General features: G+C 48.8%; 1 protein-coding gene across 2 annotated transcripts in view; it reads right to left on the minus strand.

Annotated features, from left to right (window-relative positions):
* The window catches only part of TLK2 (tousled like kinase 2), a 1,405,344-nt gene that overhangs the window by 418,054 nt on the left and 961,154 nt on the right, over window positions 1-26,136 (minus strand). For both annotated transcript variants that reach the window (XM_086923830.1, XM_086923831.1), the window contains 2 exons: window positions 22,496-22,587; window positions 22,255-22,344 (listed from right to left, as the gene is read on the minus strand). In XM_086923830.1, coding sequence (XP_086779956.1) covers window positions 22,255-22,344; window positions 22,496-22,587 — 182 coding nt within the window. The remainder of the gene's footprint in view (window positions 1-22,254; window positions 22,345-22,495; window positions 22,588-26,136) is intronic.

A 26,136-nucleotide genomic window follows, 5' to 3' on the forward strand; every position in this document is an offset into this window, starting at 1 on the left:
AGAGATGCCCCCTGAAACACAACCAGCAATCTACATCTTGTCTGTTGTCATGTTGCTGGACCCCTGGGTGGAGAGCCCCCTCGCTCTCCTGGGCCTACAACAATGTACATCTGGGGCGAGGTGCTAGGTCTCCTGCCCCAGGAAGGGCAGGGGGAAGCTTCAAAGGCATGCCGCCTTAGTGAGCTTCTCCAGACCACTTGCTGTACTCAGTAACTGGCCACCCACCAGTTCTGACCCCCACTGTGGCAGGAAGACTGGCTGGAAACCCTACGTGAGGAAAGGGGTTGTGCCAGCCTGAGCCAACTCCACCCCTCAGGTGGGAGAGGCGAGGTGAAGCACAACTCTGGGCCCCAGCCATCTTGAGGATGGAGAGCCCTGCCTAATCACAGCTAGGTTCCTGCCCTCTCCCACAGGAGAGGAGAAGCATAGGGGGTGTACTCACCCCAGGACAGAGACCCATTGGTCCCTGTCCTCACTCTACCTGTAACGCCCCTAAATTTAGTATTTAGGGGCACCCTGTACCTTTATTCCTCAGATCCCGATTTCGAAACAAGGAAGAAGACCAAGAAGAAGAAAACCTGCCATGCAGCTGCTAACAAGAGGAAGACACCAACTGACTTGGCCCCAGCCCTACAGGCGTGTTGATCCTTGAACCTTCTCCTGCTAAATCCCGGCGTCAAGTGCGGACAGCAACCTCGAGAACCCCAGAGGACCTGCCGGCCTTGACCCTCTTAGAAACTGGGACTCCCACGAGCAGTGGTTCTGCTCAAACAGCATTACCCCTGGTGCCAGCCAGGAACCGCAAATCCAGCCCACTCTGCACCCACCAAGCCCGGCCTGTGCCCGAGTGGGCAAAGACCCTGAGAACCCCCCCGGCAATTCTGACCTGGAATTCAGTGCCCAAACACCCTCCTCGAAGACCCAGACGACGCCTGCAGCCTCAGAAGCAGGGACCCCTCCAACCGCGACGATCAGAGGGTAAGATTTCCCGACGTCAAAAGTCACCCCTGCACCCAGCGCCCCACGGCCCCCTGTGCCCTACTCTGGGGAGCCTACCTATCCTCTAAGATCCCAACTTACCCCTCGAAGTGTTGGTCGCTCCTGAAGATCCTCCGTCCCAGAGCCTGCAGCCTTTGTCCACTTTCCAAGATCTTCATTGAATAACACTGAGCGCCTGACGGCTCAAAAGCACCCTGCACGCAGCCGGCCGAGTGGCCCTGGCAGTGCAACCTTTGTCCTAACCTACTTCCCCATTTGCCCTGAGCAAGTGACCAGGAGTCCAGCTCCCACAGCCGCCTGGCCTGCTTGCCAGCAGCCACCAACCGAAGGCCCCCTGCCTCTCATTGGATAACATTGGGCCTAACTACCTCTGCAACCGGCTGCCCCTGTGCCGCTGAGGGTGTACCAACTGTACCTACCTGACCCTGGGAGACCCCTGAGTCTATGCCCAGAAATTAAAGCTAGAAGTCGAGTACTTACCTAAAAGCCGATAACTCACTTTTCTTCCTTAGGCTAACATTGACTGGTTTCACTTGGAAATCCTTTTAAGTGTGGCGTTTTGGAACTTTAAAATATTCATCTAAAATCAGCCGAACAACGAATTCCGATTTACTCGCCTGTTATCAGGGGTGACCTCAGTGCTGCATCTTCTAGCCCCGTACTGACCCTGAAAAGTAATTTTAACCGTACTTACCATTAACTTGAATTTCCTCCTGTAGAATATCATTGTCTGCTTTTTGCTGAAAAAGTTTCTAAGTGTTGATTTTTGAAACCTACAAATATTCTTTAAAAATCGTCCCAACAATAAAAAAGTAATTACTTGCCTGTTTTAGATTAATTTCCCAGTGCTGAACCTAGGAGCCCAGCAAAACACACAAGATGATGGACGAAATGTTGCACAATGGCAAACATTCACCCCCAGTCACAGATCTGGGTTTAATCCATCGTTATTTTGCTCACCAAGCCACCCCAGTTCAGACATGGCCATATGCAAATCAGTCTTGACCCTGTGCCTCATGGCAACAGTCCAGCCCGAACTGCCAAGCCATGTCTTTCCTGGACCGGAATCAAGCATCCTAGGACCTAAGAGCCCAGCACTGTATTACAAAAGTAACGCGAACATACTTAACCTGCAAATTGAATTTCCTTCCGTAGGATAACATTGGTAATTTCACCTGAAAAAGCTTTTAAGTGTCAACTTTTAAAATACAATAACATTCCTTCAAAATCACTACTGTAACCAAAACGCTTCTACTTAACTATTTACAGCTCAAGTCCCGCAACTGAATCTAGGATCCAGTCCTGTGGTTAGAAAAGTAATCCACATAGTAACTAATTACATTGAACTAAAAATTCCCATTGAGCTCAGTGTTGCATTGTGTTTAACATTGTGTTGCCTATTGCAACAAACTGTAACTATTGTATTCAAATAGTCTATTGCCTATTTGAAAAGTATTTAACTTAAGTAATCTATTCTGAGAAGGAATATGCTACTTACCAGTATGCATCTGTTCTTGGCATGTAGGGCTGCTGACATTCATATCTGTGCATAGATCGCCGCCTAGTGTTGGGTCCGGATGATTGCACATTGTTGTCCTGGAAGAGTCTTCGAAGTATCACGAGATAGGTGGCTCCTCCCCTGGACTACAGTGCGCATGGGCATCCTCTCCATCCTCAGATTGTTTTTCGCCATTGTGGCAGAGATGGAGTATGATACAGTAAGTGATGTCCATGCTAGAAAGTAATAGTGAATGCTACAGCTGCGACAGGCACCGGGGAGGAGGGTGGGCGATATGAATGTTAGCAGCCCTAAATACCAAGAACAGATGCATACTGGTAAGTAGCATATTCCGTTCGAGGCATGTGGGCTGCTGAATTCATATCTGTGCATAGAATGTATAGCAATCTCTCCCCTAGCGGTGGTTGCCTGTGATAGCTGCAGCAGTCTGAAAAAGAGTTTTGAGAACAGCCTGTCCTACAGCTGCTTGGAGTGTACATCTACGCAGTAGTGTTTGGTAAATGTATGTATGGTAGACCATGTGGCTGCTCTACATATCTCCTCTACAGGAATGTTTCCTAGGAAAGCCATGGATGCTCCAATTTTGCGTGTGGAATGCGCTCTTGGGGGAACTGTTAAAGTGCGTTTAGCTTTAATGTAACATATTTGGATGCACTTAACTATCCATCTAGCTAAACCATTTTTGGAAATGGGGTTGCCTTTGTGCTGTGGTGAAAAGGCAACAAAAAAACTGTGTTGTCTTCCTGAAATCTTTTGTCCTGTCTATGTAATATAGGAGAGCCCTCTTAACATCTAGTGTGTGTAGAGCCCTTTCAGGTACTGACTGTGGATTTGGGAAGAACACTGGCAGTTCTATTGTTTGATTGATGTGGAAGTGGGATACCACTTTTGGCATGAATTTAGGGTTTGTCCTAAGCACAACCCTATGTGTGTGAATTTGGATGAATGGTTCTTGAATAGTTAGGGCTTGCAGCTCGCTAACTCTTCTAAGAGAAGTAATTGCTACGAGAAAAGCCACCTTCCATGTTAAAAATTGTATTTCACACGAGTGTAAAGGTTCAAAAGGTGGTCCCATTAGTCTGGTTAAAACAACGTTTAGGTTCCAGACAGGTGAAGGTGGGTGTCTTGGGGTGATTACTCGTTTGAGCCCCTCCATGAATGCTTTAATTGCAGGCACTCTGAATAGCGAACTGTGCTGCCTGTTTTGAAGGTAAGCTGCTATGGCAGCTAAGTGTATCATTACGGATGTATAGGCTAGATTGCAGCGGTGTAGGTGCAAAAGATAGCATATGATATTTTGAGTTGATGCGTCTGGTGGGTTTATGTCATTGTTGTTAAAATAAATGACAAAACGTTTCCACTTTGCCGCATAGCATGCTCTTGTGGTAGGTCTCCTTGCCTCCTTGATAATGTTCATGCAGTCAGGAGGTAAGTTTAGGTAGCCAAACTCTAGGACTTCAGGAGCCATATTGCAAGGTTCAGCTGCTGCGGATCTGGTTTGCTGAATGTCTCTATGGCTCTGTGTTAAGAGACTGGGTGTTAGTCGTACTCTTTGATGAGGCACCACGGAAAGTTCTAGGAACGTGGTGTACCACGGTTGCCTCGCCCATGTTGGAGCAACCAGGATTAGCGTCATGGAATGCTGGCGCAGTTTGCGTGCCACTAGCGGTATCAACGGTGCTGGTGGAAAAGCGTAGGCAAATTTGCCTGACCAGTTCATACATATCGCATTGCCCTGAAACTGCGGGTGTGGGAACCTTGCGGCGATGGACTGGCATTTTGCGCTTTCTTTTGTGGCAAACAGGTATTTCTCTGGTTGTCACCACTGTTGGAAGTATGGTTGTAGCACTGTGGGATGAATCTCCCACTCGTGCACCTGTTGGCTGTGTCTGCTGAGCAGGTCCGCTATTTGATTGTCCTTGCCTGGGAGGTGTTCAACCATGAGAAAAATGTTTCTTTGAATGGCCCACTTCCACATGCTGTGAGCTAGATGTGACAGCTGTGGAGAGTGTGTTCCTCCCTGTTTCTGTAGGTACTACATTGCAGTCATGTTGTCCGTCCGGATCAACACGGTCTTGTTGCACAGATGTACTTTGAACGCTTTCATTGCCATAAAAATTGCCATCAGCTCCAGTAGGTTGATGTGCATTTTCTTTTGCTGCGTAGTCCATAAGCCCTGCACTGTGTGGTGGAGGACATGGGCTCCCCACCCTATGAGGGATGCGTCCGTCGTCAACACTATTTGTGGTACAGGCTCTTGGAACAGTCGTCCCTTGCAAAGGTTTTGTGGATTCCACCAATGCAGAGAGTTGTATGCAGGACTGGTCACCAACACTAGGTCGTTCAATTGTCCTTTAACCTGGTTCCACTGACGTGCTAGGCACTCCTGCAGCGGACGCATGTGTAGTCTCCCGTGAGGGACTATGAAAATGCATGAGGCCATCATGCCTATCAGTTGCATAAACACTCGGGCTGGGAGCAAGTGTTGGGGCCTGAACCTTTGGATCAGCGTTTGAATGTAGTTTATTCTGGCAGAATTTGGCTGTGCTTTTGCTGCCAGAGTGTCTATTGTCGCTCCCAGGTACTGTTGTACGTGGGCAGGCTGAAGATGGGACTTTTGGTAGTTCAGCGAGAAACCTAAACTGTGCAGGAGGTGAATAGTGCGCGACATGTGGCTGGCACATTGCTGGGCTGACTGTGCTTGTATTAGCCAGTCGTCCAGATATGGATAGACATGAATATGCTGTCTCCTCAGATGTGCAGCTACTGTCGCTAGGCACTTGGTGAAGACCCTCGGGGCTGTTCTCACCCCAAAAGGAAGGACTTTGAATTGGTAGTGCTGATTTTGTATTGTAAACCTGAGATATGTCCTGTGTGCCGGGTGTATTGGTATATGGAAATATGAGTCTTTGAGGTCTAGTGTTGCGAGGAAGTCTCCTTGACGCAACAGTAGTAACACCTGCTGTAGAGTGATCATGTGGAAATGATCTGATAAGATGTATTGGTTTAGTGGCCTGAGGTCTAAAATTGGTCTGAGGGACCCGTCCTTTTTGGGGATTAAGAAGTACACAGAGTACAGCCCTGTACCCTCGTGTTCTAAGGGTACTAGTTCTATGGCCCCTTTTTGTAGCATGCTGATGACTTCTTGCTGCAATAAGTGTAGGTGTTCTGCGGACATAGGACGGTGTCTTGGGGGTATGTTGGGTGGTGTGGAGATTAATTCTAGGCAATAGCCATGCTGTATAATTTGCCTCACCCACCTGTCTGTAGTTATATTTTCCCAGACTGGCAGGAACTGCTGTAATCTGCCCCCGACCGGTGTTACATGGTCTGGGGGTAGTGACAAGAAGTCACTGTTTGGTGTTGGTAGAGGATCTGGTGTTGTTATTCCCTCGTCCTCTACCCTTGGTGTTATTGCCACGGTATCCACCTCTATTGTTCTTGTTGTAGGTGTTTTGCGTGTTGCCTTTGTTGTAGGAGGTTTGCTGGGTTGAGCCTCCTCTTGCAGCTCCTCTGTTGCTGGAGCGACGAAAGGAGCCGCCTCTGTATTGCTGTGACTGCAAGGCTCCCATAGACTTGGCTGTCTCGGTATCCTTTTTCATTTTGTCTAGTATTGTGTCCACATCAGGACCAAATAAAAAATCAGGGTTTACAGGTTGATTGAGTAAAGTGCTCTGAACCTCATTCTTAAACCCAGAGATGCGTATCCATGCATGTCTTCTGAGCATGACACTGGTATTGATAGCCCTAGCTGCTGTGTCTGCTGCATCTAAGGCACATTTGATGGAGGCGTTAGATATTAGCTTTCCCTCTTGTATTAGAAATTCTGCCTGTTCCTTATAAAGGTCAGGTAGATGCTGCAGAATTTGCTCTAGTGTGTCATAGTGCGCCCTGTCATATCTGGCTAACAGGGCTTGTATGTTTGCAATTCTCCATATGTTAGCTGCTTGAGCGGCTACCCTTTTGCCCGAAGCCTCCTGAATCTTAGACTCTTTGTCTGGAGGTGGAGCTTCGCCAGAGGTTTGTGAATTAGCACGTTTACGTGCATTGGACACGACCAAAGAGTCTAAAGGCAGCTGTCCCTTAATGTAAGTAGGGTCCACTGGTGCTGGCCTTTATTTTCTTTCTATCCTAGGGTTAATGACCCGTGCCCTGGTTGTGTCTTTAAAAATGTCCCCTGCATGTTTAAGCACCCCTTTCAGCATTGGCAATGTTTTGACAGTTTTTTCTGAGGTGTTGAAAGTGTCAAAGAGGAAGTCTTCGTCAATGGGATCTGAATGCATCTCGACATGGTGATTGTATGCTGCTCTTTCTATTAAAGCATTGAAGGCAGCTGTGTCCTCTGTAGGCGAAGTCTTAACAGGGTATGTAGTATTGTCTGGAATTGGCTGAGAGTCTCCAGGATCTACAGGGTCACACCATGGTTCATTTTGGACGTCCTGGTCATTGTTCACTGGATAATTGTACTGTTCATTGTCCTCATACTCTCCATACTCATCTGTGTGTGTGGGTGTATATGTATAAGTTTCTTGCACATATGGTGTGATAGGCTCAAAGAGAACTGGAGATGTTGAAGTGTCTCTTTCTTTTGAGTGGTATTTTATAGGACTCAGCGTAAGTGTCTGGTCTGATTTTCCTTTTTAATAGGGTAACTCTGCCAGTATAGGGGTCAACATACAGTTTAGACTGTTCTTCTGTTGAAGGCTCCTGTTCTTCAGGTCTTTTAGCTCTTTCTCCCGCTTACTCCTTTTTAGTTTGCGTCGGTTCGAACCCAGTTGTTGGTTGGACCGCCCTAGGCTTCACGTGTGTAGGAAGTCCGAATTTTATTGGTCCGAGAGACAGTTTTACTAGACTGTATGAACTTTTTCAGAGCCGTGATTGTTATCGATCGGATTGTTTTCGATTGTTCGATAACTACTTTTTGGCTTTGTGTCGTCTTCGGAGCTTGCTGCTTCGGAGCGATGTTTTGTTGCCTTGACTCGACGGACCCCTTCGGTTCAATCCTTGTCTTTGGCTCGAGTGTTTTTGTGTGCACTGGCCTTGGTTTGTCGACATGTTTTTTTCCGTTCGACAACCGTTTTCTGCTTGAGTCCTTTGTTTGTGTTGCTTGGTGTCGACATCGATCTTGTCGGTTCGACGGCCTTTAGCTTAAACGCGGACATGGGTGTAGTGGCTCTCGGCTCGACAACCCTTGCATGCGACCCAGACGGCTCGACGACCTTTTTCTGTTTGGTCGACTTCGATGGATCCACACTTTTTGGTCCGAAGCCTGTGAAGTCTATTAGTTTCGGTTTTTGTTTTGCTTCCATCACTTTTGGTTTCGATTTTCCCAAGCTTTGGTATTGTCGCACCAATGGCTCTTGTATTATATTCGTAGCCGGGCTTAATTGCGGGGCTATAGAATCGATGTTTTGATCTTGGCTAAGGCCTTCCGGCGATGCCTCGACCTGAGCCTCTGGAAGCGTATCAGTAAATATATTGTATTCCGTTTTCACGGACGGCCCAGCGTCCTCACCGGAACGAGTTGTCCTCGACGGCTCCGATGCCTTGATAGTCGTCCCCTACCTCGACGATGTCTTCTCAGTCTTCGATGTAGTACTTGGAGTCATGTTCTGACCCCTGTTCCGACTGCTGATCTGAGTCTTCAGCTTCTACGACCTCCTCGTCGTCTTCAAAGATGTTTTCCGGCTCAGGCGCTGACTTCTGCATCGTCTGCCTCGCTGCTCGTCGAACCCGAAGTGTCTTTTTCGATAGAAATTGAGAACAAGCTAAGCAGTCGGCTTCATTGTGTTCTGGAGATAATGAATATGCTACTTACCATTATGCATCTGTTCTTGGCATGTAGGGCTGCTGACATTCATATCTGTGCATAGATCGCCGCCTAGTGTTGGAACCGGATGATTGCACATTGTTGTCCTGGAAGAGTCTTCGAAGTATCACGAGATAGGTGGCTCCTCCCCTGGACTACAGTGCGCATGGGCATCGACTCCATCCCCAGATTGTTTTTAGCCATTGTGGCCGAGATGGAGTGAACTTTGTGAGTGATGACCATGCCATGAAATGCAAGTAAACACTGCAGCTGCTACAGGCGCCGGGGAGGAGGGCGGGCGATATGAATGTCAGCAGCCCTACATGCCAAGAACAGATGCATACTGGTAAGTAGCATTTGCAGTTCGAGGCATGTGGGCTGCTGAATTCATATCTGTGCATAGAATACATAGCAGTCCCTCCATTAGCGGCGGCCGCCCGTGCCAGCTGCAGCAGTTTGGAAAAGTGTCTTGAGAACAGCCTGCCCTACAGCTGCTTGCTGCTTAGAGTGCACGTCTACACAGTAATGTTTAGTAAATGTATGTGTGGTAGACCATGTGGCTGCTCTACATATGTCCTCTAAGGGAATGTTTCCAAGGAAGGCCATAGAGGCCCCCAACTTTCTGGTGGAGTGGGCACTTGGTGGAATTGTAAGAGTGCGTTTAGCTTTTGCATAGCAGATCTGAATACATTTCACGATCCACCTAGCAATACCAGCCTTGGAAATAGCGTTACCTTTGTGGTGTGACGCAAAGGCAACGAAAAGCTGCTTAGTCTTTCTAAAATCCTTGGTCCTGTCAATGTAATACATTAGGGCCCTTTTGACGTCAAGGGTGTGGAGCATCCGCTCCGCCAGTGACTCAGGATTTTGAAAAAACACCGGCAACTCAATTGTTTGGTTTATGTGGAATTGAGACAGTACCTTGGGTAGAAATTTAGGGTTAGTGCGGAGCACTACCCTGTTAGCATGAACCTGGAAGAATGGCTCTTGGATTGTGAGGGCCTGCAGCTCACTAACTCTCCGTAGCAATGTAATTGCTACTAAGAAAGCCACTTTCCAAGTCAAGAACTGAAGTTCGCAGGAATGTAGTGGCTCAAAGGGAGGACCCATCAGTCTTGTAAGAACCACATTGAGGTTCCATTCTGGAGCTGGTGGGGTCCGTGGTGGAATGACCCTTTTGAGTCCTTCCAGAAAAGCTTTGATAGCAGGCACTTTGAAAAGTGAAAGGTGCTGTCTATTCTGGAGGTATGCGGCCATCGCAGACAGGTGAATGCGGATGGAAGTATATGCCAAATTACACTGGTACAGATGGAACAGGTAACAGATGATGTTCTGAATGGAAGCATCTAGTGGATTAATGTTGTGGTTTGCGCAATAAATGACAAACCGCTTCCATTTGGCCACATAACAGGCTCTAGTAGTGGGCTTTCTTGCCTCCCGAATGATGTCCATGCAATTGGGAGGAAGGTTAAGGTAGCCAAACTCTAGGACCTCAGGAGCCAGATCGCCAGGTTGAGCTGTTGCGGATCTGGGTGCTGAATGTCGCCATGGCTCTGCGTCAGAAGGCTGGGTGTGAGATGAAGCCTTTGATGCGGTACCACAGACAGTTCCAGAAACGTGGTGTACCATGGTTGGCGAGCCCACGTCGGAGCAACCAGGATGAGAGTCATCGAGTGTTGCCTGAGCTTGCGTGCCACCAGCGGTATCAGAGGTGCTGGGGGAAAAGCGTACGCAAATTTGCCTGACCAGTTCATCCATATCGCATTGCCCTGCGACTGTGGGTGTGGAAACCTGGCGGCGAAGCTTTGGCATTTTGCGTTCTCCTTTGTGGTGAACAGGTCTATCTCTGGATGACCCCACCTTTGGAAGTACGGCTGGAGTACTGACGGGTGTATCTCCCACTCGTGCATCTGGTGGCTGTGCCTGCTGAGCAGGTCCGCCATCTGATTGTCCTTGCCCGGGAGATGCTCTGCCATGAGGAAGATGTTCCTCTGAATGGCCCACTTCCACATGCCCTGAGCCAGATGAGACAGCTGCGGAGAGTGTGTGCCTCCCTGCTTCTGAAGGTAGTACATTGCCGTCATGTTGTCCGTCCGAATCAACACGACCTTGTTGCATAGATTTACTTTGAAATCCTTCAGTGCCATGAAGATTGCCATCAGTTCTAGAACATTGATGTGCATCTTCCCCTGTTGCTGCGTCCATAGTCCCTGCACAGTGTAGTGGAGTACATACGCTCCCCATCCCTGGACAGAAGCGTCCGTTGTCAGGATAATCTGTGGCACAGGGTCCTGGAACGGTCGGCCCTTGCAAAGGTTTTGTGGATTCCACCAATGCAGAGAGTTGTATGCCCGACCGCTCACCAACACTAGGTCTGTCAACTGGTTGTGAGCCTGAGTCCACTGACGTGCCAAGCACTCCTGAAGCGGACGCATATGAAGTCTCGCGTGCGGGACAATGGAGATGCAGGAGGCCATCATGCCTATCAACTGCATGAACACTCTTGCTGGAAGCGAGTGTTGAGGTCTGAATTTTTGGATCAGCGATTGAATGCTGCTGACTCTCACTGAATTCGGCTGTGCTGTGGCCGACAGAGTGTCTATGGTCGCACCCAGATACTGCCGTATGTGGGCGGGCTTGAGATGGGATTTTGGGTAATTCAGTGAGAACCTCAGATCGTGCAGGAGGTGAATGGTGTGAGACACGTGGTGGGCGCACTGCTGGGCCGACTTCGCCTTAATGAGCCAGTCGTCCAGATAGGGGTAGACGTGGATGTTTTGACGTCTTAGATGCGCCGCCACCGTCGCCAGGCACTTTGTGAAAACCTTGGGTGCCGTGGTGACCCCGAAAGGCAAAACCTTGAATTGGTAGTGCTGGTTTTGGATGGTGAACCGGAGGTATTTTCTGTGTGAAGGATGTAGCGGAATGTGGAAGTACGCATCCTTCAGGTCCAGAGTTGCCAGAAAGTCCCCCTGTTGAAGCAGTGGGAGAACTTGCTGCAGTGTTAGCATGTGGAAATGCTGTGATAGGATGTAAAAGTTGAGGGGCCTGAGATCCAGGATGGGCCTGAGGGATCCGTCCTTCTTTGGAATCAGGAAGTACAGGGAGTAAACTCCCGAGCCTCTTTCCTGCAAGGGTACGAGTTCTATTGCCCCTTTTTGCAGCATGACTGTGACTTCTTGCTGCAATAAGTGCAAGTGCTCGCCGGACATAGGACGGTGCCTTAGGGGTATGTTGGGTGGAGTGGATGTGAGCTCCAGACAATAACCAAATTGGATAAGCTTTCTGACCCACCTGTCCGTGGTGATGGACTTCCACACGGGCAGGAACTGCTGGAGTCTCCCCCCGACCAGAGTTGTGTGGTCGGGGGGCAGTGACAATGTGTCACTGTTTGTTGGCGGTAGAGGACCTGGAGCTATTGTTGCCACGTCCTCTGCCCTTGGCGTTGTTGCCGCGGTATCCACCTCGACCCTTGTTGGTATAGGAAGTCTGAGTGCTGCTTTTGTAGAACTGCGCCGACTGCGAAAGTTGACCCCTTGAGGTGCCTCTAGCATTGGAGCGACGAAAGGACCCACTCCGAAACTGCTGGGACTGCAAGGCACCCATAGATTTTGCAGTGTTGGTGTCCTTCATCTTCTCAAGGGTGGTATCAACCTCAGGGCCAAACAGGTGATCTGGGTTGACCGTTTGGTTCAAGATGGTAGTTTGAATGTCCGGCTTGAACCCAGTTATCCTCAGCCATGCATGTCTACGAAGCATAACGCTAGTGTTAATTGCGCGTGCGGCGGTGTCAGCCACGTCCAGAGCGCACTTTATGGAAGCGTTGGTGATTAGCTTCCCCTCCTGTATTAACATTTCAGCCGCTTCCTTATATTGATCGGGTAAATGTTGAAAAGGGTCTCTAAGTTATCATAGTGTGCCCTGTCATAACGCGCCAGGAGTGCCTGCGTGTTAGAGATGCGCCATATGTTGGCTGCCTGCGCTGCCACCCTTTTCCCCGAAGCCTCAAAGACCTTCGACTCTTTGTCTGGGGGAGGAGCATCACCCGTAGTTTGCGAGTTGGCCCTTTTCCGGGCATTGGAGACAACCAGGGAGTCCAGAGGCAACTGTCCTTTAATGTAAGTTGGATCTGTGGGCGCCGCCTTGTACTTTTTGTCGATCCTTGGGTTGATGACCCTCGCCCTGGTGGGTTCTTTGAAGACTTCAGCAGCGTGCTTCAAAACACCCTTCAGCATTGGCAGTGTCTTTACAGTCTTTTCAGAGACAGAAAAGGTGTCAAATAGGAAGTCGACATCCACAGGGTCAGCATGCAGCACAACGTTGTTATTTGCCGCTGCCCGCTCAATGAGGGCATTGAAAGCCGCAGAGTCCTCAGTGGGGGAAGTTTTTGCTGAGAAAAGCTGAGGGTCCTGTCCAGAATGCGGGTCCCCAGGATCGCCACCAGCAGACCAGGGCTCTGTTACATCCTCTGGGTCTGTGTAGACGGGGTAGCTGTACTCATCCTCGTCGTCTCCTTCACCAGCTTCTGCATCAGAGTGAGTGGGTGAGAGTTTGTGAGCCTGTGATGAAATGGGCTCCACCAAGGCTGGAGAACCAGCAGAGGCCAACTTTCGTTTGGGTGGGATCTTGTACGACTCCAACTGTGGCTCAGGGGTGATTTTCCTCTTCAGGAGGGAAAGTCTGCCCGTTTCGGCGTCGATGAAGTGTTCCTGACGCTCTTCTTCCGAAAGTTGTCGAGGCCGTGGGCCGAGGACCACTAATGATGGTTTTGGCGTCGAAGACACCTTGTCGGGCACGCCGGCCCCCTGTTTAGCAGCGAAAGCCTTCGGCGCCGTCTTTGGCGGTAAGGTGAAAAGGATCGGCGTGTGCGCCTTTGCCGGTTTCTCCAGAGGCTTCGAGGGCGGAGGGTCCTTCGGCTCGACCGCTGCGGTGCCGTTCCTAATGCGCTGTAGGGACTCCGTAACCCTTTTAGTGAACGCGGCGGATGGACGCGCCGGTTCGACAGGGTCCTTAGCGGTTGGTTTAGGAGCGGCCGTCTTCCTGGGATCGAGTCGACCCTTGCCGGCGTCGACAGTCTTCGGCGCGGATGCGGGCGCTTCTGACCCCTTTACCTTCGGCTTAGATGCAGTAGCCTTCGGGTCGGCCATTTTGACGTGGCTCTTCGGCTCGACGGCCATTTTAGATTTCTTCGGCGCCGAGGCCTCCGAAGTCTTCGATCTGACTAATGCGATGCGCACTTTCGGTTTCGATATCTCCGGCGTCGAGACCGTAGATTTCACTTCTGGTTTCTGTGTCACCGGTAGTGAATCGGTACCAATGTCCGTGGCCGGGCCAGCAGGCGGGGCTGAGGAACTCACAACAAAGTTTCGGGTAAGGCCCGAAGGCGATCCCTCGACCTGGGCCTTATGTATTTGAACGGCCCCGGAGTCAGTCTGAGGAAGCTCTTCGTCCGAGCAATCCTCCATGGTGGCAAGGGCCCCGTCGTCGTCCCCTACCTCCTCGACGACTTCACCGAAATCTTCGGTCTCGGCGTCGTAGTCGTCCTCGACCTCCGACGCGGGGTTGGATTCCAAGACGTCCTGGATTTCTTCATTCTCGACCTCCCCAGCATCGAAGATGTCCGTCGGCGGCGGCGCAGATTGCTGGGTCTCCAGGCGCGCAGCTCGACGGAGCTGGAGTGTTTTCTTGGACCGGAACCTGGAACAGGCCATACACTTGGCCTCGTCGTGGTCCGGCGGCAGGCACTTGTTGCATACCGGGTGGACGTCGATATGTGGGTACTTCGAGGCACACACCGGGCATCGTTTGAATGGACTTCGTTCCATGATGGATGGTCGTAGAGTTTGGAGCGTCGACTAGGCCCTTCCGCGCCGAAAGCACGCGGAAGTATAAGCTTGGCTCGAAGCCGAGAAGGTTGCGAAGCCGAACGCAAGACAATACCGACGCAAGTCCTAAAGACCTTTTGGTCTCAAGTAAAGTTAAGTCAGTTCTTATCGATTCCGACAAGAGGGAACCAAAGACATCCGAACCCATTGGCGGAAAAAAACAATCAATCTGGGGATGGAGTCGATGCCCACGCGCACTGTAGTCCAGGGGAGGAGCCACCTATCTCGTGATACTTCGAAGACTCTTCCAGGACAACAATGTGCAATCATCCGGACCCAACACTAGGCGGCGATCTATGCACAGATATGAATTCAGCAGCCCACATGCCTCGAACACACTTGTTACACACCGGGTGTTTATCTATGTGTGGGTATTTAGAGTTACAGTTGGGGCATCTCTTGAATGGACTTCGTTCCATTGACGATCGGTCCTTTGGTGTCGAAAAGGCCACGCAGCCCGATTCGACGTCCTGAGTAGAAACAACAGGAATAAAGTTGTCGGCACCGATCGAATAACAATACCGAGGACCCCGAAGGCCTTTAGGCCTTTAGAAAGTTTTAATGGATTCCGAACTCCGAGTTACGAAAGTACATCGAACCCAATGGCGGAAAAAAACAATCTGAGGATGGAGAGGATGCCCATGCGCACTGTAGTCCAGTGGAGGAGCCACCTATCTCATGATACTTCGAAGACTCTTCCAGGATAACAATGTGCAATCATCCGGGCAATTTTCACCCGAGTGCTGGAGTGCAAAAAAACAATGGATTTAGGCCCAGATCTTTGTACTGGGGTGAATGTAATACATTGTTCTGCATTCTGTCCATCAACTGTGTTTTTTGCAATCATCCGGACCCAACACTAGGCGGCGATCTATGCACAGATATGAATTCAGCAGCCCACATGCCTCGAACAGTATATTTTGACATCTTGTTGGTTCTAAAATAAAATAACTATATCTTTTGATACAAAACAATTGGCCTAGAGTTCAGTTCTTGAGTGTGTGAGACCATTTGCTGACTGGGTGTGTACAACACATGCTTTACACTGTCCTCTGATACTGCCTAACTGCTCGCCCAGGCTATCACTTTAGAGAGTAAGGTGATATCTAACTTTAGCCTCTGCCAAACCTCTGGGGACTGTGGTCTCTGTACCTTACCTTGGTCCAGTATATACAGAGTCACTTTCTTACAACTCCTGCATGCTGGCATTCATTTATCTCCACATGGATTTGTCCACATCAGAAAAGACGCGTACAGTGCCTATATAGGTGCCAACCTAGCGTGCTGATATCAGTTTCTTTTGGCAACTTTCCACACCAGGATCGTGGAACCAGTAAGATCACTTATCACTGGTGTGGAAAACTAGGGCCCTGAAAGGGAAATAGCCTTGATCCTAGAAATCTGTTCGCAGCGTATGGAGGATGGATGGGTTGGTAAGGAATCTGAGGCTAGATAGACTCTCTACCAGATAAGGCGCTACCAAAGGTAAGTAACTTATTCCTCTGACGGAAACTTCTAAACTCAGATTCCTTACCCCTCCTAATCGATATCTAAGCAATACCTTCCAAGAGGAGGGTCCGCAAAACAACTTCACACTAAAGAAAAAGATACTTACCTTCAGTAATGCCTTAACTGGTAGAGACCATTTCTTTTCATGACTTTCCATGCCAGATGTGCGGAGCAATGAAGAAGAATGGCGACTGAAAAGGATCAGCTCAGTCCCTAGAAATCAGTTTGCAGAGCGGGGAGAATGGGTGGTTCGATATGGATTTTGCGGCTAGTTATAATCTCTAACAAGTAAGGTGTTACCAAAGGTAAGTAACTTGTTCATCTGATAGAGACTTCTAGCCGCAGATTCCTTATCTTTGAATAGATACCCAAGCAATTCCATCCCCTGTGGTTGGTCTACGGACCAATTTCAAACAAGGACCCACCCCTACAGACTTGAATATCCAGACAGTATTGTTTGGTGAACGTTGCTGCCTGACAGATGTCCAGGACTGGAATTTCGCTAGCTAACGCAGTGGTCGCAGCTTTAGCTCTGGTGGAATGAGCTCACAAACCTTCTGGACGTTGCTTCTTGGCCAAAGATCTTAATGCAGAGCATGACCCATCTGGAGAGACCCATCTGCACAGTCTGGCCTTTCTTCGCAAAAACATACCCCACGAAGAGTTGGCTGTCCACCCGGAACTCTTGTGTGGTTCAAGGTAGAACAACAAAGCTCTTTTTGGGTCCAGACTGTGCAGTCTGTCCTCTTCCTCAGACGGTTGGGGAGGAGTGTAAAAGGTAGGCAGAGTGATGGATTGGCATAAGTGAAATGGGGTAACCACTTTCGGTAGAAAGCAGGCCCCTATGATAAGCACCACTTTCGTCAGGATAGGCCGAAAAGTAAGGCGGCGTAGATAACCAGCCTGCAGCTCACTTAATCTATGAGCAGATTTACAAGGCACAAGGAAGGCTGTTTGAATAGTTAGAAGCCTCAGGGGTCAATTATGGAGCAGCTCGAAAGAAGCACACATCAAGAAAGTTAACACCAGATTAACGTCACACTGAGGCATCAGAAATCAAGAAGAAGAGATGAACAAGACCCTTTAGTAACCTATGTACAATAAGGGATTTTAACAGAAAGGGTTGGTCGGGCAGCCTAGGAAAAATTACTCAAGTACCATCTTAAAGACTTTAATAACGGGGATTTAAATAATGATAAGGGCTATTTTGCAAATTGGCTGCAAAAGCGGCAAGGTATAATCATATAGCAGTATATGCCAACCTTGTAGTTTCTAAATGCAAAGAGTAATTATGGTTTGTACTTTTGCATGAAGAGGGTTGATGTTTTGTTTATGACTGAATATAACAAATCTTTTTCACTTAGCAGCATATCATTGCCTTGTAGTAGGTTTGTGAGCTTCTCTAAGAATGTCCATTCATTCTTGAGGTAAATTTAAGTATCCAAATTCTAAGATTTCAGGAGCTAAATTGCAAGATTAATTTCCTTGGCATTGGGATGCCTTAGTGTTCCTTGGTCTGTGTGAGAAGGTCCTCGTGTGGAACTAGAGATGGGTCGAACAGTGTTGAAAACCATGGTTGGCAAGCCCAAGTTGGAGGTGTTAGCATCATGGTAAGAGATGTCAGCCTGAGTTTCCTGATCACTAATGGAAGTAGTAGGAGAGGTGGAAAAGCGTACACAAATATCCCTGACCAGTTCATCCATTGAGCATTGCCTTTGGACTTTAGGTGTGGATACCTGATTGTGAAGTGTGGGCATTTCGCGTTTTGTTACAAATAGGTCTATTTGTGGGAACCTTCATTTTTTTTTTTTAAAGATATTTTTATTGAGAAGATAGAAAGATAGAAAATACAGAAGAGAGAGGGGATGAAAGCACACGAATCGCAAAACAAAGAAGTGCCCTCGCAGGGGCCAATGCAAAAGGCCGAATAGCAATAACAGTAATGAAGGGCCGCATAGTGTCATCAGTCAGGGCAGGGAAAGAGAGTTCAACAATCTGCCCGGGACAATGTCAAGCCCCCCTGGGAAGACCCGGAGGGGGAAGCCCACACTGGCATCGGGCAAAGCCATCCAAGTCAGAGGCTTAGTCGACCAAGTCCATGTACGCCACCAGGCGGTCCGGCCATAAGGAAGACAACGCGGCAAAGACGCTCACAAAAATTCAAACGTCTCCATCCCCCACTAGAAAAGAAAAAACAAATCAAAACTCCCCCCCCCCCCCCCCCCCCCGAGGCTCCAACTTCCCCGATGTTTCCCACCCCCCGTTGGTGGCGGCCTGACATCAACCATTCACGCAAGCACAGTTTACACCTGAAACAGATGTAGGGCACGTATGGTGGGAGGGCAAACCGCTGACGGCAACCCTCGGGAGAGAAAGCGGACCAGTGGGCCCCATCTGAGGAACCTTCATTTTTTAAAGTATGGTGGGAGAACCTTGAGGTGGAGTTCCCATTCATGGACTTGTTGATGCGTCCTGCTTACAAAGTCTGCAGTTTGATTGCTTGTCCAAGGGACATGTTCTACTTGAAGGTGAATGTTGTGATATATTGCTAAACTCTAAATTTTCTGTGCTAACAGACAATTGGAGAGTGTGTGCACCCCTCCATCGTTTTTATTTTGAAGATTTTAAATAGCGCAAACAAGACTCTTACGAGTATCAGTTGTCATATCGTTCAAATCAGGACAACTTTGTGTTGTAGGTGAGGTAGGAAGGCTTTCACCGATAGGTTTGGTTTGATAGGTGAACAGCTTGCAGCTCTAGATGACGGATATGGAGATCCTTGTGTTTGGAATTTGATACCCCCGAATTGTGAGGTTTTGGAGATGTTGACCCTAACCCATTAGGGAAGTATCTGCTGGCAGAATTATTTGTGTAACTGGTGTAAGAAAGTGCCAGTTTTTGCATGGTTGCCCCCCACTTTTTGCCTAATGTTGATGTACTTTGACAGGGTGTGCACTGGGTTCCTGCCAACCAGGTACCCAGGGCCTAAGTTCTTTCCCTAAACTGTACTATTGCAAAACCGAATTGGCAACTCTCTGTCCACATGTAAGTCCCTTCTAAAAGGTACCATAGGTGCCAAGGACACTGTGACCAGGGAAGACCCCGAAGGGCTGCAGCACTAATTGTGCCACCCTTATATGCCCTGCGCGCGCGTGCACACACACACGCGCACACACACACACACACACGCACACACACACACACACACACACACTGCAGGCTGTGTGTTTTGGTGCAGAACAAAGTAAAGAGTCGGCATGGCACACATCACTGTCTGCCATGCCTACAATGCACTGCTCTGGCATAGGTAAGCCACGCCTCTAGCTGGGTGCACTATACCATTAATGAGGGTAAAGGTGCATGAGCCCTGAACCCCTACAGTGTATAAGTCAATTATTTGACATTATAAGTGCAGTAATACCATAAAAAGTAAATGGTCTGGGAGTTTGTCAATAATAACTCCACAGCACCATAATGGCTTAACTGAAAACCGGGAAGTTTGATATCAAACTTCTCAGCACATTTAACCCACTCTGATGCCGGTGTGGAATTTCATGAAAAATGCACTCAGAGGGCATCTTAGAGATGCCCCCTGAAAAACGACCTACCTCTTGTGTCCTGGCTGAGTGGTTGCTCGCCAGATGCCACCACCAAAAAAGTTTCTGGACCCCAGGGTTGAAAGCCTGTTGCTCTCGGGTCCTGAAACAAAGCACATCCTGGGTCCAAAAAGGGGAAGCTTCAAAGGCCATTTGATGCTCCCAGCAACTGACCCCCACTGGTTTTGACGCCCACTTTGGGTGGGAGAATCGGCAGGAAAACCAAGTTAGAAGGAGAGGTACGCCAACCCCAACCCTCAGGTGTGGAAGGCGAGGTGAAGGACAACTCTTAGTCCCCACCATCTGGCAGATGGGGAACTCAGCCAACCACAGTGAGGTTTATGCTCCCTCCTACTGGGGGGTGGCATAATAGGGGGTGTGGTGTGCCCACCCCAAGGAGGGGACCCATTTTTCCCGACCTGTACCAACCTATAAACGCCCCTAAATTTATTATTCAGGGGCAACCCTGAACCTTGCCTCCCTCAGACGAGAAGAAACTAGAAAAAGAAGGACTGAAGAGCTGTGCTGAAGAAGGAGAATGACACCAAGTAATTTGGCCCCAAGCCCTACCAGGCTGTGCCGACCTCAACAGCTCCAGTGAAATCCCGGTGCGTCCTGCAACCAGCAACCCCCAAGAACCCGGAGGACCTGCCCTGCCTTGAGCACTGGATTTGCTCACCCACAGACTCTGGCTCCAGCCAAATCTGCGAATCTGCACCACTCTGCAACAAACGCCCACGACCCGAGTGGCCCAACACCACAAGGAGTTCTCCCTGGCAATCCTGACCTGGGATCTGGTGATCCCAGACCGACCTCGAGTCTCCAACCGACACCTGTAGTCCCTTTTTGGAGGATCCCCGCGACCGGAGCCAGTAAGAACAAGCTTTTGCAATGCACTAGGTCTCGCATTTCAGAGAGTTTAAGCTATGGGCATTGTAAATGACAATGCCTTTTATTTAGGTTTTAAAAACAAAAACAAAAATAAAAGGTAATTTTTATTTTCAATGCTGGGCGGCAAATTAATTAAATAAACAAGGGAGGCTGCTAAATTAAAAGCAGACTGTGCTGCAAATAAAAAAAGAAATAGTGCTTACAGACTTATGAAGGAGACCGTGTAACGCCACAAGTAAAGGATCCAGTCCTCATGGAAGGTAACAAATGGCGACAGTGTGGTAACAAGGAGGGACTATCCAGCCTCATTATCAATCATAAGCAAACATTTAACAAGGACAATGACACCAGCCAATCAAAAATATGAGCGGAGTGAAGGCTAGGCTTCCACAGCATACTCTACTACTATATGCCTTGTAGAGCGAGCAGCGCATGTGAGCTGCTGCTTGGCTTGACCTAAAACCAGACGACAAAAGACACCCCTGGACCAGACGTCCCACGACCTTGGGTCGCCAAACAGACAATGTACTGGCATCCTAAGACATCCCAACTTACCTCTCCAACCAGTGATTGCCTCCACAAGATCTTCATCCTGAGCCTGCAGTTTTTGTTGCAACTGGAGAATCCCCATTGAAAACAACAGGGCAAATGCCAAAAGAGCATCCTGCACCCAGCCGCTCCAGTGCCGCTGTGGATGCACTTTATTGGCTAACTTGAATCCCTCTTTGACCTGAGCTTAAGTTAAGGAGCTTTGCTCCCACAACCTTGTGGCCTGCACGTGAGCAGCCACCAACCGGAGGTCCCCATAACCCCCATTGGATAACATTGGGTCTCAGCACTCTGCACCCAACCGCCCTAGTGCAGCCTGAGGATGCTTTGAAAGTATATCCTTGCGTTAAGTCGTTTGTTTGCTCCCATAGGACTGCATGGACTGCTTTCTTGTGAAGATTGTTTTAAGTGTGGAGTTGGTTTGTGTTAAACCCTAAGAAACTGCAAATGTACAAAAACACTTTACTTACCTTTTCTCTAGGAAACATCCCAGTGTGATATCTAGGCACATTACACAGAGTAGAAAAAATAAATAATAAAGTAATCTGAAAAGTAATCGAACAGTAATTTCCACTGTATTCAAAGTATTTACCTACCTGTAACAAAGTAATTTTCATTCAGCTTGCTTGTATTGTTCAACTTGCCTTGAAAAGTATCATTTACACTTACCTGTGCCAGGCTTGCTTGGTTCTAGAAAATAAATATAACTAAATAATATTTTTATACAAACAAATTGGTCCGAGTTCAGTCTTGGGAGTGTGTGACATAATTTCTTGCTTGAGTGTGTACAACAAATGCTTAACACTACCTTCTGATAAAGCCCTACTGCTCGCCCACACAACCATGAATAAAGAGTAAGGTGTTATCTGCTTTTACCTCTGCCAACCTTTGTGGTTTCACTGGACTCTGTGCAAACTAGAACTCATTTTGGTATAGTATATACAGAGCCAGCTTTCTACACACCCTAATTCTAATAGTGAGACACATTGGTTTGTCTTGCTGATACAATTTGCACCGAACTATGACAACAAATGACTCTGGCTTACTTTTGTACCAATTTAATTCGCTAGTCATTACTTCATAATATTTCTATTCAATTCCGTAAAGGATAGATTGACTCATATTCCTCAGTGTGCAACTTGCATGTTTTTAGAAAATATTTTTGATAAAATGCCCAGTAGCTTAAAATGATGGTGATTATATATATATATATATATATATATATATATATATATATATATATATATATATATATATATATATATATATAGCCTTTTTTGAGCATCTTAACCATTCTTCCTAAAGATGCCTATACCTTATCGGTCAGGCTACCAACAGCAACCTACAGAAACTACTTTCCCTCTGTGGGTTGTGTTGTTTAGTAAGTCATCTGAGCTGTGACTGAACGTTCAATAGACCCACTCTCCATAGCTATAAAGACACTTCGGTTCAACGCACACTTCATGCAGCAAAGGGAAAAAGTTGTTAATCACTTACGAGTCTGTGTCGAGTGAGAAGTAGTCATAAAGCTTAACTATCCGAGGATGGTCTAGCTCTTTGTGAATTCGGTATTCTCGACAGGCATGCCTAAAAAACAATAACCTAATTCAGTATCACAAACAGTAACACTTTCTAAACTGTACAAACACCCACAAAATAATACACTGTGGTGTATGTTCAAACCTACAACACAACCTTCCTATCAAGACAGTAATGTATTGAGTTCTAGGTTTCTTACTTGTGATAATTTTCTTTCTTTTCATCTCTCCAGTTTTTGTTTAACTGATGAATTTTCACAGCAACATATCTCTGTTCTGTTAAATCGAACGCCTGGGGAAAAAAGACAACAGCTTCAGCATTATCAAAGTACTCTACACACAAGCTGATGTGACAGAATCAAGTTAACTAGATAATAACGGTGCCGGTGCCTCATCACACCCAAATTTAAGGATCAGCATTGGTTTTCAACTCTTAGTGGATATAAAATGAGCAACAAATAGGATTTGTTAACCATAAATGGAATGAACAAACTGTAGCTAATAGCAGAAAACCACAAATGTGTTCTGAAGATTCAACTGTTAGAGTAGCTCCAAATACAATGCCACCATGAAAGAGCAATCACTCACCTGTCAAGGGTTAAGTGTCACCATCCTCACAGTCATTTCTTGTTGAGCCAGGAAATAGTTATAAAGCACAAGTTACTTACCTTTGGTAATGATACATCTATAAGAAACAGTAGTTAGTATTAGATTCCTTACCTTAGAATATCCCCAGGCGTCAGACTGGATCCTGAAATTTTTGCGTAGCAATACCCTTGCGCGTCGGTAGGCGTCGTCTGCGCCTCCGCGTCAGTCGTCGTTGGCGGTGGGATGACGTCGCTGGAGTACTTAGACGCCGCCCTCGCGCGCTGTCAGTTCTTATACACAGCTTTATCGCGCCAAAAACGCAGAGCCATGATAAAAACCAACACTGGTGCCATGAAACTAGGGCCCTGAAAAGGGATGACCTTAACCCTAGATATCGGTTCACAGAACGGGGAGGATGGGTGGGGCGGTAAGGAATCTAATACTAACTACTGTTTCTTTCAGATATATTGTTACCGAAGGTAAGTAACTTGTGCATCTGAAAAAAACAGGTTAGTATTAGATCCCTTACCTTAGAATAGATACCTCAGCAATACCAACCCCGGTGGTGGGTCTGCGAACCAATAATCACACCAGAAAGTCCTGGAGGACGGAACGGCCAAAGAAGCCATCCCTCCGGACACGTTTTGGGTCCAGACGGTGGAGCCGCTCTTCCTCTTTAGAGGGATGCGGAGGCAGAAAGAAGGTGGGCAAGGTGATAGACTGCCCAATGTGGAAGGCTGTGACTACCTTGGGCAGGAAAGAGGGTCTTGTCCGCAACACAACTTTGTCCGGATGGACGGAAAGGAGGCTTGGATGAAAGAGCCTGGAGCTCACTCACTCTTCTTGCAGAGGTGATGGCAACCAGGAAAGCAGTCTTTAGGGTAAGAAGACGGAGAGGACAGTTATGAAGCGGCTCAAAAGGAGCACACATCAGGTAAGTCAGAACCAGGTTCAAGTCCCACTGGGGCATCACTAAAGGAACAGGGGGGAACATATGAGTGATGCCCTTCAAGAACCTATTTACAATCGGAGACTTGAACAAAGAAGTCTGATCAGGTAGCCTTAAGAAGGCGGAAAGGGCAGAAAGGTAGCCCTTGAGAGTGCCCAGAGCAGTGCCCTGCTGGGCAAGAGAAAGAAGGAAGAGGAGAACCTCAGAAAGGGGGGCAGAGAGTGGATCCACAGCCTTTGCTGTGCACCATGCAACAAATATGTTCCACCTGCAGGCGTATACAGACTTTGTGGAGGGACGCCTGGCTGTCAGAATCACATTACAAACTTCAGGAGGCAAGTCAAATGGCCTCAACTGTTGCCGCTCAATCTCCACGCATGGAGGTGGAGACTGGACAGGTTCGGGTGGAGGACAGTCCCCTGCTGCTGCGACAGAAGGTCCTCCTGAAGAGGCAGACGAATCGGAGGATGGACAGACATGCTGAGTAGCTCGGGATACCAGTATCTTCGTGCCCAGTCCAGAGCCACAAGGATAACTTGGGCCCGGTCGCACCTGATCTTCTTCAGCACTCTGGGCAGAAGTGGTATAGGCGAAAAGGCGTACAACAAACTGCAGCTCCACTCGCGACGAAAAGCATCTCCAAGCCAGTGCCGCCTTGGAAATTCCAACGCGCAGAACTGATGAAATTGCGCGTTCTCTTCTGTGGCAAACAGATCTAACCGAGGCTTAGCCAACTGCTGAAAGAGGCTTATCGCCACGTCCGAGTTCAGACGCCATTCGTGATCCATCATGCACCAACGTCTGAGTTTGTCCGCCCTGGCGTTCAGGGAACCTGCCTGCTGTTAAACCACCAGGGTCACGCCCTGATGTTCCAGCCACTGCCAGAGGCGCAGAGCCTCCTTGCATAGGGTCCACAACCCCACCCCACCCTGTTTGTTGCAGTACCACATGGCGGTGGTGTTGTCCGTGAATACCTGCACTACACTCCCCCGGACAGAGGGGAGGAATGCCTTCAGTGCAAGTCGGATCGCCCGCAGCTCCAGAAAGTGGAGCCGGTAATCCGCCGGAGACCAGAGGCCACTGATCTCAGCCTCTCCCATGTGGCCCCCCAGCCCTGGAGGGACCCATCCGTCACCACTACGTGCTCCGGTTGGGGTAGGGAGAGGGATCTGCCGCCTACCCAATCGCGGTCCGTGAGCCATCACTGCAATTGTCTTGCAGTGCCCTCCGAGATCAAGACATGGGCGGACAAGTTACCCTGATGCTGGGCCCACTGAAACTTCAGGTCCCACTGCAGATCCTGCATCCGCCACCTGGCGTGATGCACCAGAAGGATGCAGGAGAGCATCAGCCCCAGAAGCCGCAGCGTCAACCTGACCTAGACCCGGGATAAAGGCTGAAAAATAGGAATCAGAGCTTGAATATCCCGAACCCGCTGTTCGGGAGGATAAATCTGAAACTGCGCAGAGTCTAGAACCGCTCAGATGAAGAGGAGCTTCTGACAGGGACACAGGTGTGACTTCGGCACATTGATGGAGAACCCCAGCAGGTCGGCCGTAGTCCTGAGGTGGCTTACGACGGTTTGGGGCGAGCCCGCCTTTAACAACCAGTCGTCGAGGTAGGGGAAGACTGAAACCCTAACCTACGCAGATGAGCTGCGACCACTGCCATCACTTTCGTGAACACCCGTGGGGCGCTGGTAAGGACGAAGGGGAGCACAGTAAACTGAAAGTGCTCGTGGCCTACCTTGAACCGCAGGTAACGGAGGTGGGCCGGCAGGACGGGGATATGAAAATAAGCGTCCTGCAAGTCCAACACTACCATCCAGTCTCCTGGGTCCAGGGCAGCTAAGACCTGAGCCAGTGTCAGCATCTTGAACTTCTCCTTCCGGAGGAAGCTGTTGACGTTCCGCAGAACAAGGTAGGGCGTAGGCCCCATTTGCCCTTCTTGGGTACCAGAAAGTAGTGGGAGTAACAACCACACCCTACTTCTGGCCCAGGAACGCGCTCGATGGCCCCCTTGGCCAAGAGGGCCGTCACTTCCTCTTGTAGAAGTTTCAAGTGATCCCCCGACACGTGGTGGTACTGCGGTGTCATGGCTGGAGGGGTCGCCTCGAAGGGGAGGGAGTAGCCCCTTCGGACGATTTGCAGCACCCACTTGTCCGATGTGACAGTGCGCCAGTGGAGGTGGTGATGGCAAACCCTGCCCCCCACTGGAGTCACATGGGCCTGAAAGCTCGAACTAGGAGGGTTTTGAGGCGGATGCTGCAGGGACAGGTGTGGACTGCCTCGCTGTTGTCCCCGA

The sequence above is a fragment of the Lissotriton vulgaris genome, chromosome 5 (assembly GCF_964263255.1).
Source record: "Lissotriton vulgaris chromosome 5, aLisVul1.2, whole genome shotgun sequence".
NCBI classification, from domain to species: domain Eukaryota; kingdom Metazoa; phylum Chordata; class Amphibia; order Caudata; family Salamandridae; genus Lissotriton; species Lissotriton vulgaris.